At 36.6% G+C, this 13305-nt stretch overlaps 1 protein-coding gene across 2 annotated transcripts in view; it reads right to left on the bottom strand.

The window, feature by feature from the left end:
- Nucleotides 1-9349: 9349 nt before the first annotated feature.
- Nucleotides 9350-13305, bottom strand: part of LOC129755354 (trichoplein keratin filament-binding protein-like) — a 61712-nt gene continuing 57756 nt past the window's right edge. For both annotated transcript variants that reach the window (XM_055751799.1, XM_055751798.1), the window contains exons 2-3: nucleotides 10826-11130; nucleotides 9350-10761 (exon numbers count right to left, since the gene is read on the bottom strand). In XM_055751799.1, coding sequence (XP_055607774.1) covers nucleotides 9527-10761; nucleotides 10826-11105 — 1515 coding nt within the window. In that variant the 5' untranslated portion in view covers nucleotides 11106-11130 and the 3' untranslated portion in view covers nucleotides 9350-9526. The remainder of the gene's footprint in view (nucleotides 10762-10825; nucleotides 11131-13305) is intronic.

The raw sequence follows: 13305 nt of genomic DNA on the forward strand, positions 1-13305 counted from the left end.
AAAGAAACAGAAATTTACCATTACTAAATACTTACCTTACATTAGCTTAGATACTCCTGCTAGTTAAATCAAAAGCTGCTAGAAAGAGTTGAGAAGTTGAGTGAAGTTGGAATAGCAGTAAAATCAGTAAACGTAAGTCATCATTCGAAAAATACTATACACACTAAGTAACACCAAATATAATTGAAACAATATTCACCACACTTATTTTCTTCATATAATGAGAAGGCGACACCATCAGCATCCTCTAGCGGACAAAATGGAAGCATTAGTTCGAGAAATTCGTCTAACTTGTGAATAGCGTGTATTCCGACTCGACTTGATCAGGGATGCCAGTTATAATAAATGAAATTATTTGTTTCTATTCTTGCACTATAAAAATTTTAGTAAACCAACAAATTCTATTGTTTCAAAAAATACATAGATTTGGATGCGCATAAAGTGTTTTTAAAAAAAAAAGATTTTAAATTCAATCGGTCAACTGCTTAACTATTTATCAAAATTTTGCTTACTAATAATAGTTAAGGAAAAAAATAATACGAAATTCACGTAGAAATATCGTTATTTTCTCTTTACTAGATGACGGGTGTCGCTTTTCAATTTGGCAAAAAATGAGGTTTTAAACGATTCGTATTAAAAGATGGTATTGTTATTGTCTCATGCTAGATTTTTCTTGTAAATATTTGAACATTTTCAAACAAATTGGTTTATCATTATCAAACTATAAAGTTTGTTAGATCATTTATCAAATCCAGATCTTAGGTCAAAGGACATTATACCGAGCTTTTACCCAGCAATAACATGACAATAATCTCTCTTGAATGTTTATAATTGATGAATTGATTAAAAAAAATCAATTTTAACAAAACGTTTCAGAAATGCCAGTGCTCCAAAAAAACAAAAGCTAACAACTAATATCCATGTTGTCTGATTATGGACTTGGAATCATGCCTGAGAGACTTGTGACATTTCTTCTGAAAAACATGAAAGAAGTTAAGGCTGGTGGTGCGAATTTTGAATTCATTTCTTAAATGAGTGGAATTTATTGTTTATGTGTTCCTAAACTAAACAAAAAAAGTGATGAAAATATGTTCAGACGGCATCCCTGATCAGCATTTCGACAACTCCAGATTAACATTTTGAAAGGGCACAGATTGATTTTTTTTTATTAATTGAGACAAATGTATGCAACAGAATTGTTTTTTTTTTTCAAATTCAAACCAATTTTACTGAAACAAATAAAAAAAACTCTTTCGATTCGCAATTAATAATCGGAATGCGATATATTTCTTAATGTTTTCCCATCATTTATTTGTGCACGTGAACGCAAAACAAAAATCTTAACAAATAAAAAATCACAGCTAAAATAGTTTCACAGAAACGATTATCAAGGAGAAAACAAAATTTAAGCACATTTTTTTTTAATTAATACGAAAACTGTGTGCACATTAAGCATCATGTCATTCGTTATTACCAAGAAGGAAAAATTCTGTTCCCGCCATGGAATGTGACGAAATTATATTGGTATTGGCATGTATATTGGTTTTGAAATGAAACGTTTTTATTATTTTATACTATTGCAAAACAAATGATAATCCAAAACAAAAAAACTGTTTAAATATAACTAGGAAAAATTAATAATAATCATTTTTTAATTTCATTTTTTTTATTACTTTATCTATATTTAATTTTCGTCTCTTAGCTAAGCTTTTAAAATTTGTATTAAGTACTGCTAAAGCTAAAAAAGGACCTAGAATGTGTCCGGGGTTAACACCTGGGATAGCATTTATCGCTGCCGATCCTTTAAGGGTTTAGACAACGTTTAAAGAATTGTAAGAATATGCGCTATTAATAATTCATATTTATTCAAATAGTAATCATTTTACTTCCGCCTTTTCTATATGTAACGCCACACTTTTTGCGATTGTCAATTGAAAAATCAGGACACCTGGCATCTCTGATCAAAACTCCGAAAAAATTCACAGTGTAATAGTTCCATTTCTGTCGCCAGATAGCGCTAATCGTGTCTCCCGATTTCTCGTCAAGTGGTGTATATCGGTTCTAGTATATCTGGTAACACTGAAATCAATTGTAATTTTAGGATTTTTTTTAATACAACTGTTATTAAAAAAAACGGAATCATCGCCCACCTCATTCAACATCGAAAACTCATAGTATGAGAAGATCCGCTGCGACCAACTTTTTGTGATCTATTGTGGAATAACCCAATTTATTATTTGTCTGATCACGCAATACTGTCATCATTGATAGAGATGGCAGTTGTAGTCGAAATCGAGACATTTTTCCAATTTGCTGGGCTGGTATTTCTTATGAATCCCACCACCTTACTGGCTTTCATCTTCCAAATATCATCGGGCGTTAAGATTCGCTTACCAAGAACTTTCAGTCGATGTGTCATAAGATATCCACAGTCACAGTGCTCTGCAGTTTCTACTTTAGTTTGTCAAAACCGGCACATCTCATTACTGAGTTTGCCTATTTTATGTAAGTGGTAGTTGCATGGACAGTGTCCTGTAAAAAGGTCTGTAATTGTTTTAAGATCCCTTTTCGATAGACTTAGAAGTTCACAAGTTTTCTTAGAATCGGGCTTTATGAATTTTTTAGATTGTCTAGCACCGATGGCTACAAGCAGTGATAGTAAATTTCGCCCGTCACACTTGACTCGACTAGTTTTGTTCCATCACACGACTGGCACTGTTCTCAATTGACGGAGCCTCATTACTCGCATGACGGATAAAGCACGACAATAATCAACATTTCTCCATCATCGACTGGCGAAGCTCCTACACAAGGTCAAAATTTCTCCTGAGAGTGACTGGCAAATCTCTTCACACTTCGATCGGCTGATGACGGCAGGTACAACTAAGGTCGAATTCACAGTGAGCGCGGTGCGAAGTGCGAAGCGAATTTCCAATTCGCGCGAAAAACCGCTTCTCATTGAAACACGTTGAAAAAACATCGACCGGCCACAGTGCAAGCGAATTTTCGTGCGAAGACCCGGCTGGATCGCGCGAATTCATTCTGTTCATCTGGACATACACTGAAAATATTCTCTCGGAAATGTTTTATCGTAAAATGATTTATCAAAAAAATATTTTTCAAAAGTTTATTTATTTAATTATCATTGCCGTTTCTGTGTTAGTAATAAAAAATGTACGGTTTTTTAGCGCGGATTTTCGAAAAAAAACGCGGTTTCAGTCTTTATCAATTGAAACAAATTCTAACTGGCAATAAACGACCGGTGGCATGGAAGCCCCACAATATGTGTATAGGGCGAAGGGGCTGAACGGATAGAAGTTGGAATTTGTTATCCGACGCCATCTTGAAATCCAATATGGCCCCTTCCACTCAACTTTAAAATGCTGGAAGTGACTAAAAGCAGATGAAACTCCCACAATATGGGTATTGGATGAAAGTACCGTAAACTGGGGGAACTTTGATCACTTTTTTCATTCATTTTTCAATATTTTGGAAGGGGTTGCTTTTTCGTAATACCTAATATCTTTAAAACCCTTACTGAGGTGAGGAGTATTAATCATGATCATTGATTGCAGTGAATTCAAACGACATTGGTGGTTATAATTAAATGTTTGTTACAAAACCAGATTTCGAGTTTCGGGGTAACTTTGATCACTACGGTTTTTACGTATCTCAATATCTTCAAATTTATTGTTTTGATGGCATTAAGCACACAAGGTTCAAAAATCGATAACAGTAATTTTTTGTTGGGACTCAATTGAATTTTTCAACGTTTTCTTTCAAAAACAAATATACTGGAAAGATGGATAATGTTGCTGCATACATTTAGGGGCAAAAATTATTAACATTTCTGAATATTTTTTGGCCTCAAAAACAAATAAAATTTTACTTTCACGCAATTCCCTAAGTCCTCGTACTGTTCCCATGTTCTTTTTTTCTTCAAACTTAATCATTTGATAGGGTTTTTAGCCATTTTTTCTATACGGGCTATTTCATGGAAAGTGACCGTTTTTTTCAATATCCAAAAATTATCATCAAATGACCATAAAAACAACACTTAATCTTATCCTAAACCAAGAAAAAACTTGAACTTTCACATTAAACAACCTATTTGCTCCTAAATGCTTAAATTTGATCAGGGGAGATGTTTGTTTGTGAGCCTTCAAAAAACCAGATATTTTAAGATTTTAGAATTATATTTTTATTAATATAAAAAATCTCCTAATACAAACCAAATTTAGCTTATTTGTAACTCAATTTACATACTTTCAAACGTAGTAAACAGTTTTCAGATATTTTAACTTTCTACTTAGTTAATGAGGATTATCTGCAAAATTTCATGTTGATCAAAGTTACCCCGCTGATCAAAGTTCCCCCAGTTTACGGTACTCAATAAGTAGAAGTCGAATTTGGCTGTCCGACGCCATTTTGAAATAAAAGATGGCGGTTCCCGCTTAATTCAAAATGCAATAAAGAACTGAAAATCGTATGGTCCATCCACAATATAAGAAATGAGTGAAAGGGATAAAAAATTTGATGAAAAATTACTGACAAAAATTTAACAAAATTTAAAAAAGCATGAAATGAATAAACAAAAATATGACAAGTGTTATAAAACTAAAGTAATATTGACAAAAATATAACAAAACTGTGGGAAAATATGAATAACTATTACTAAAATTAAAAAATATTACAAAAAAAAAATAAAGACAAATGACAAAACTTTGAATAAAACACGACAAATGTGGTAAAATAATTATGCCAAAAATATGACAAATTTAAAAAAATTAGACAAAAATATGAGGAAAAATTCACAGAAATAGCAGCAAAACTATGACAAATGAGAAAAATAATGTATGGCAAAATTATAATCAAAATTTGACAATATGACCTGACAGAACTAATATAAGGACCAATATTTGTCAACAAATTTACAAAAATGACAAAATAATAACAACAAATTTACAATAAAATCACAAAAATCTGACAAAAAATAAACACAAAATTTAAAAAAAAATGACATAATGTTGAATATGTTAAAAATGTAACTCAGTTGGCAAGTTAGTTCCCTCCTAAGCCAATGTCCGTGAGTTCAAATACAAGAGTAGTCATCGAATGCAGTTGTACTGGGTAAGACTTTCAGCACTGACCACACTGACTTGACTCTTAGAACAAAAATTCAACCATTTTCTGTCTAATTTTTTGTTGTCAGATTTTGCAGGTTCGCAATACCGACGGCAGGTGGCGAACCTGAAAAATTTGACAAAAAATGCCCTGTAGGAAAAATGGTCCTGTTTAGCCCGATTTTATCGTAGAAATTGCGTGTTTTATTTTTAAAGTTGGGTGGCATTTCCTAACTGGGGTAGCATTTCTTCAAATCGATCCATGCGCACTCTGGAATCGACATTGCGTACTGTTGGAAAAATGATTTTTTTTTTGTTTTTTTTTTCTGGAAAACTTATCCAGAAAACGAAATCGAGTGTCCAGTCAGTATGGTCAGTGCTTTCAGTATGAAGAGAAGATGTTAAAACGACTAAAATCGAACGAAAAAAGACAAAACTCACAATCAAATGAACAAAAAATCTGACAGAACTATGACAAAAATACGACAAATGAAAACGTGACAAAATTATTACAAAAATTAAAATAAAATGACAAAAATCTTACAGTACTATAACAACCTTTGTCAACTGTTTGTCATAATTTTGTTTTCTTATCGTTGTTTTGTTAAATTTTTATCATATTTTTTCATAGCTTTGTTACATATATATTTATTACATTTGTAAGATTTTTTTCATAGTATCGCCAGATTTATGTAATTTTATTGCAAAATTTTGTCATATTTGTAAATTTTGATAAGTTATTATATTTTTCATATTATTATTTCAATTTTCATATTTTCCATAATGTTGTCAAGTATTTGTTAAAGTTTTTATTTCGAGTTTTGGAATTATTGTTAATTTTTTGTTATTATTTAGTCAACTTTATTAATTTTTGTCAGATTTTTTTTAAATTTGGTCAAGGCTTTGCCATTTTATTGTCAAATTTATCATAGATTTGGTATATTTTTATCAAATTGTAATATTTGTGTCACCTTTGTCATATTTCTATCAAAGTTTTGTCAGCGTTTCGTAATATTTGTTGTTATTATATTGTAATTTTTTTTTTCATTATTTTGTTATATTTTTGTCATAGTTTTGGTAGATTTTTTTTCTTGCGATTTTAAGTCATTTAAAATATTCAAAAGTTGAGCGAAAGCTGCCGTATTGGATTTTGAAATGGCGTTTCATAGCGTCAGACTGCAAATTTCGACTTTTTCTAATTGATTCTTCTCACCTAATATCCACATTATGCTTGTTTTATGCGATTTTCAGTCATTTAAAGCATGTTGGTTAGGGTGTCCCAAAATTGCATAACTTCTTGGAATCTGGGGGCTCACCCTCCAAATGGTAGATTAGGATGTGCAGAACAAACTTTTGTATGAGGCCGACTAAAAAAAATCATGTTTAGAGGTTCCGCAAGCGCGATCTTTAAAAAAAGTCCACTTCCAAAAGATTTGATTTTAAATAAATTCTGGGTCCAAAAATTTTCATAAAATTTATATATTTTATATTTTTTTAATTTTGTTTGAGTTAAAAACTACACGTAAAAAATATAAAACGAACCAAGTTTGTATCAAAATGTAAAACTAGCAGGCTATTTTCAAGAAAAAAAATTTTTTTGGTCCAAAAATTTTGAATTCGACTGACCAAAATGTGTACCAAGCGTAGAATATTTTTGATACCAATGCCATCAAAAGATGCGGATTTTTGTGCACTTAAACTTTGCTGAACAAAACATGTGGTTTGTATCAATGTGTGAACAGCTATACACGATTTAATGCTTAACAAAAATCACAATTTAGGATATTTTTTATTTAATTTATCAAATTTGTCTTAAAAAATACCTACTTTAAAATCAAAATACTTGCAAAAAAAGACTCCAATTTTGGAACAGCCATAACTTGTTTGTTTTAAGTCCAATCGAGTTGCAGTCTTCAAGTGAAATGTTAGTCTTAATTAAAATTTTAATAATACCTTCATAATCAAGCAATCGATTGGTAAAGACAAAAATGTATGATGAAAACCCAGTTTTTTATGCTTCTTTAGAACACTATGTCTCAGAATCCCTTTCACACTTGAGATTCAGTGTAACCCCTTCCTGTTGTCCGATTCTGCTCAAATTCGGCATATGGCCTTCTGAAGACTCCTTTAAACCATCAAAGTCTTTTTTTGCAAGTATTTTGATTTTAAAGTAGGTATTTATTAAAGCAAATTTGATAAATTAAATAAAAAATATCCTAAATTGTGATTTTTGTTAAACATTAAATCGTGTATAGCTGTTCACACGTTGATACAAATCACATGTTTTGTTCAGCAAAGTTTAAGTGCACAAAAATCCGCATCTTTTGATGGCATTGGTATCAAAAATATTCTACGCTTGGTACACATTTTGGTCAGTCGAATTCAAAATTTTTGGACCAAAAATTTTTTTTTCTTCAAAATAGCTTGCTAGTTTTACATTTTGATACAAATTTGGTTCGTTTTATATTTTTTACGTGTAGTTTTTAACTCAAACAAAATTAAAAAAATATAAAATATATAAATTTTATGAAAATTTTTGGACCCAGAATTCATTTAAAACCAAATCTTTTGGAAGTGGACTTTTTTTAAAGATCGCGCTTGCGGAACCTCTAAACATGATTTTTTTTAGTCGGCCCCATACAAAAGTTTGTTCTGCACATCCTAATCTACCATTTGGAGGGTGAGCCCCCAGATTCCCAGAAGTTATGCAATTTTGGGACACCCTAATGTTGGTGTTAGGCTGAAGCCGTCATACAGGATTTGGGTGTCAAAAATCTATTCTCCGACGTACTCATAAAGTCCAGGCAATTCATGACCTTAAGATTCCTTTTCATAATCCCCGCGGTCCTAGAACGCGCAAGGTTTTTCCGCGGTTTTCCGAAGTTGACGTGGTTTTTCGGAATTAACGCGGATTATTTTTTTTTTTTGGCGCGGTACGTATCCCTCGCTCACAGTTTTGATTCTGAAAATTAATTTGCAAAGATTTTTTCACAAGTGATTAATTTTTGCAAAACAGAAGGTTTTTTTTTCAGTGTTGAACCGCTTCGCAATTCGCGTACACTGTGGCCGGCCTTCAAAAATGAACTTGCGAAATTCATCCGGTGAATGAATATTTCGCTTCGCAGTTCGCTTCGCGCTCACTGTGTTCGTACCCTAATTGAACGACTTGCTGGCAGAGAGCAACAATAGCAATAAAAAACCGAAAACGGGCTTGCTGGCAGAAGCAACAATAATAATAAATTCTTTTCTTTTTCGTCTTCGGTCGTCTTCGGCTTTCTGGCAGGAGCAACAATAATAATAAATGCGTTTCTTTTTCGTCATCGGTCGTTTGAATGCGATTGCTTGACTACGTCATTCTTTTAGCTTCAAATGACTGGGGAATGAATGACTGGCAAACGGCAAACGAAGTGACTGGTCGTTAAGGAACGGTCAATTGAGTTTGACGGACCAAGAGGCTTCACAGTCACAGCTTCACGCCTCATGACGATGACTTTTGCCAAGCCTGGCTACAAGCCATTTGAATTTGATCTTTGAGTTCCCCCATTTTTTAATTCACTTTTAATTCCTTTGAGATAATTCGCATGCTCTCCTTTGAGGCTTTATCGTCGCGGCTACTCAACTGTTAGTTAAAATCTTATTATAGAAAGGAAAGGGGATTAACTGGGGTCACTTCCAAGAACAGTTTCCGTTAGGGTCCGGGAGTGGCTTCCTGTAGCTGTGGTTTCGATAGCTACATCAGGGGTTTCGACTTCCTGCCCAGCCTTATTTGTGGTGTTGTAGGACCTGTCCGGTGAAAGTTTGTTCTAATAAAAAGACGAAACGAGCATTAGATAGAGTACAGACAAAGGGGAAGTGGACTAAACGACCAAGTCAGACAGTTTGAGATATTTGTAGATAGGGTACAAATATTCAAGATCTAAGTTTGCCAAGATGTCTCGAATTGGGACACCAGGTAGTTTATCGCTCGAAGTTGCGGGAGATTGAAAACACGACACAGAGATGGATTGATAGATCCGAAAGAAGAGCTTTAACACGACTCCGCATCATCCACACCCGGCTCACCCATGAATACATAATGTCCAAAGATAACCTCCCAAATATATCCTTACCTCCTGTCTGCAATACCATAACCTCAGAATATCCTGTTCCCTCTCGCCAAACCTCCGACAAGCATTATCTTAAATAAATCATTCAAATTTCGGTATCAGAAAGAAATAAAGACATACTGAAATATATTTCGATTTATTTTCTTATCGCTACTCCTCGCTGTAAAAAGTCGTCCGCCAAAAGTCGGTAAAATTCGGTGTAAATCTATAGAACACAATTCTTTGAGTCTTTGAGCAAAACCCTTAGAGACTAGTAAGGCATTTGTTTAGTTTCGCTTTAAATTGAACACTCCACACTTAACACCAAGCAATTTTCTTTCGTCCGAAGCGAGGCACCTGCAAAACCGGCGAATCTTCCCGGCTACTGGTGCCCTTCTTCTCGGCCAGCGTCAGATCCCTTATGTTGATATCATCGAAGGGAAAAATGCTGCTGAAGGTGGAGCTGCGATGGGAATTTTGCGTCGAAGGTCGACTTTCGGGACGTGGTGGTTGCCTAGTTGCTGCTGCCGTCGTCGTGCCGTTATCCATCTGACCCAGTAGTTCCCGGATCTGGTTCGACGAGCTTATGACAGCGTTGTCGTTGGCCTTATCGCTCATCAACTCCTTCAGTTGCTGGTTGGTGACTTCCAGGGCGTTGATGTGAGTTTCTCGAATATTTATCAAATCTCTTTGGCGTTGAGCACAGTTTATGAGTTTAGCTTCAAAATCCACTATGCGATCTTCCAACATGCATCGAAGTTGTTGCTCCCGTATCAGGGCTTCTTCGTTCCATTTTTCTTCCCATTTGGCCAGGTTGTGCTTGGCCTCCGATTCGTACATGTTCTCGATCATTGTTTGCTGATCAACTTCCAAATCGTACTGCAGTTGAAATTTCTTGCGCAAATAGTTGATGGCATCGTTGGATTCCGGATTGTCAATCGAAATCCGCTGAAGCAGCTGCAGATCATGCTTCAGGTCGTTGCGAACCGATTCCGATCGTTCACGGAGCAACATTTTTATACGACGTAAGTTATGCATGGCCACGATACGATCTCTTCGTCGATCGTTGTACAAATGTAACTGATCAAGCTCCTTTTCGAATTCCTCCTTCTTTGTGCGCAAACGCATCTCGTAGATCTTGACTTCGTTCATTTCTTGCTCACGACTCTTCAATTCGTTCATGTGCGTCTCCTGACTACCTCTTAGTTCTTTGATTTGCTGGTCTCTAAGTCGATTAGTTTCCAAGATTAGCTCCTCGTGCCGACGAGCTTCCTCCTGTAGGCGCAGCTCTCTTTCTTGACTCTCTTTATTTTGCTTCTCACTTTCGAGTTGCATTTCCACTTGCCGGTCCAACCAGTTCAGTTTTGCCATTGCTTGGTGAGAATTTTTCGAATCCAGAATAACCGCATCCCGATCGTATCCCATTCGCCATTTGGTGTACAGTCGGGCTTCGAGATCCATCCGCTTTTTGGCTTCGTCAACGTCGTTCAGCCGACCTTTGATACCCTCAAGCAGTTCCGTTGGAATCGGTTTCGGCTTGGGACGGAATTTTTCTGAAATTTACAAATACGTGATGCAAGTCTTGAAAAAATCAATCAAATAAACCACAAGCCTCACCTTTGAGTTCCTGCTGGAAGTTGTCCTTCTCCTGTTGCAGCTGTATGCGAAGTTTCTCACGCCGTTCGGCCGCTTCCGCTTCCTTTTTGGCCTGTTCATCCTTCTTGCGCTGGGCTTCCTCACCTTGGCGGTAGAACTCGGGCGAATTCCAAGATTCGTACCGGGATGTGATGCGATTCCACTGGTCGTAGTACCGCTCGACGGCTGCCGACTTCTGGATCTTAAGCTGCTCGGCCTCACGGCGTTTGGCCAGGGCGGCCTGCAGTTTGGCACACTTCATGTTTTCCTGTTTCGGATTCGACGATCTGGAAAGAAAGAAAGATTGTTAGATCGGTCTGACGCGAGAACAAGCGTATAACCTTTGGTTTACAAAACGCGCCCGTTACTTTTCAGAAATTTTATCCTAATAATCCCTTCAGCACAGCTGAAAGTCAGTCACATGTCCATAGGTTTGAAAAGTGCGCCAGCTAGTTTTCAGTGCATAGTGTGATTTAACGGATTTAACACTAACCGTACCGGAGGCGGTCAAATGACGGATTTTCAACTGTAAATGATGATCATGTCTAATATGATCATTTTTTCGCAAATCTAGCTACAGGACTATTTTTATTTTAAATATGCAAGTATTTTTTCATTTTTATGTTTTTTCTAAGTTTTGTTGTTTTGAAATTACGCATGTGGTATACCTATTTATACCGCAAGGGGTAAATTAACGGCAGACACCTTTTCCGCTAAAACTCTCTTATTTCGCAACCAATTTCTACAAAATTCATAGTTTTAAAAAGCTCGTAATGTAAATAAAATACGATTCTCAGACAAAATTGAGCTACAATTATTTTTCTCAAAGTTATTCAAAATCGAAAAAAACATGCGCGGGCTTGTGATATAGCTCAGTTGGCAAGTCTGTTGTCTCCTGAGCCGATGTCCGCGAGTTCGAGCCCAAGAGTAAACATCGAACACAGTTGTACCGGATAAGTTTTTCAATAACGATCCGCCAACTGTAACGTTGATAAAGTCGCGAATGCCATAAAGATGGTAAAACGACTATAATCGAAACAAAAAAAAAAAGAAAAAACATGCTTAGGAAAAAAGGCTTTAAATCAGTTTTGAAGAGCTTGTAAAAAAAATCAATTATTACATGACGGTAGCCTACATCACGAATCGGTGTTCATCAAGAGCGTTAGAGAACACCACACCTGAGGAAGCATGGTCCGAAAAACGTCCGAACTTGCAGCATCTAAAGGTCTTTGGTTCACGTGGCGCATGTGGTGAAACAAAAACGCAAGAAGCTGGATCCGAAGTCCCAGGCATGCATTTTCGTTGGGTATGCCGAAGATTCCAAGGCATACAAGATCCGGTCCGCAACGAAGTGTTCATCAGCCGTGATGTCATCTTGGCCGAAGAGGGTAAGCCGACAGCTTTGGTAAATTCTTCAAGCCCAGATCCTGTAAATTTCATGGAATTGACAACGATGCAGATGGAAGAACCTGTTACCAAATCCGAGGATGACTCTGCGCTCCAACCGCACTTAGTAGACTGGCTGATCAGCAGCAAGAGTTTAGGCGCAGCGGTCGGGAGCGCCGACTTCCAGGCAAGTATTCCAATTATGTTACTTTTACGCCTTTTACTGTCCTGGAAAATTCCCCTCAGACATCCTTGGTTGCTCCTGACGATCCCGTGAGTTACACGCAAGCCCTGGCGAGGCCGGACCGAGGCCAATGGTTGGTCGCCATGCGAGAGGAGATTCGATCTTTGGAGGAGAATCAAACCTGGGAATTAGCTGATTTGCCGAAAGACCGAAAACCGATACGAAAGAAGTGGGTGTTCACTGTTCTGGACCAAACGGGATGCTGACGGACGAATGTCCAGGAATCGACTACGACGAGGTCTATTCACCGGTGGTCCGATATTCGACGATTCGATATCTGCTGGCGTTTGCAGTGGAGCACGACTTGGACATCGAGCAAATGGATGCTGTGAGTACGTATCTACAGGAAGTCTCGGAGATGAGGTCATCTTCATGGATCAGCCGGAAGGGTTCGGCGATACGAGCAATATGTGTGAAACGCACAACTGGATTATCGCAAACGAAGGTGAACAATTGCCTGTGCAACCATCTCGCGTGTGGAAAAATGCTTTTCGTCAACGTTTACGTTGACGATCTTCTTTTTTTTTTCAACGACCCGAGCCTGAAGAAGAGGCTAAAGAAATTTCTTTGTCAGAGGTTTAAGATGAAGGATTTTGGAGAGGCCCAATTTTGTCTCAGATTGCGAATTTTCCGTGGCCGAGCTGATGGTCAACTGTGGATCGATCAGGCTCAGTACGTGGAGAGCATCTTGCAGCGGTTCAACATGGGAAACTGCCACCCAGGGTCGGAAAACAGAAGAAAAAAAAACAAAAAAAAGCTCAAATGTCAAATTGATCTGATTAAATCACCGATCAGTGAGCAGGTATCAAATTTTGTTTCAATAGAATGACCA

Source organism: Uranotaenia lowii, chromosome 3 (genome assembly GCF_029784155.1).
Source record: "Uranotaenia lowii strain MFRU-FL chromosome 3, ASM2978415v1, whole genome shotgun sequence".
NCBI classification, from domain to species: domain Eukaryota; kingdom Metazoa; phylum Arthropoda; class Insecta; order Diptera; family Culicidae; genus Uranotaenia; species Uranotaenia lowii.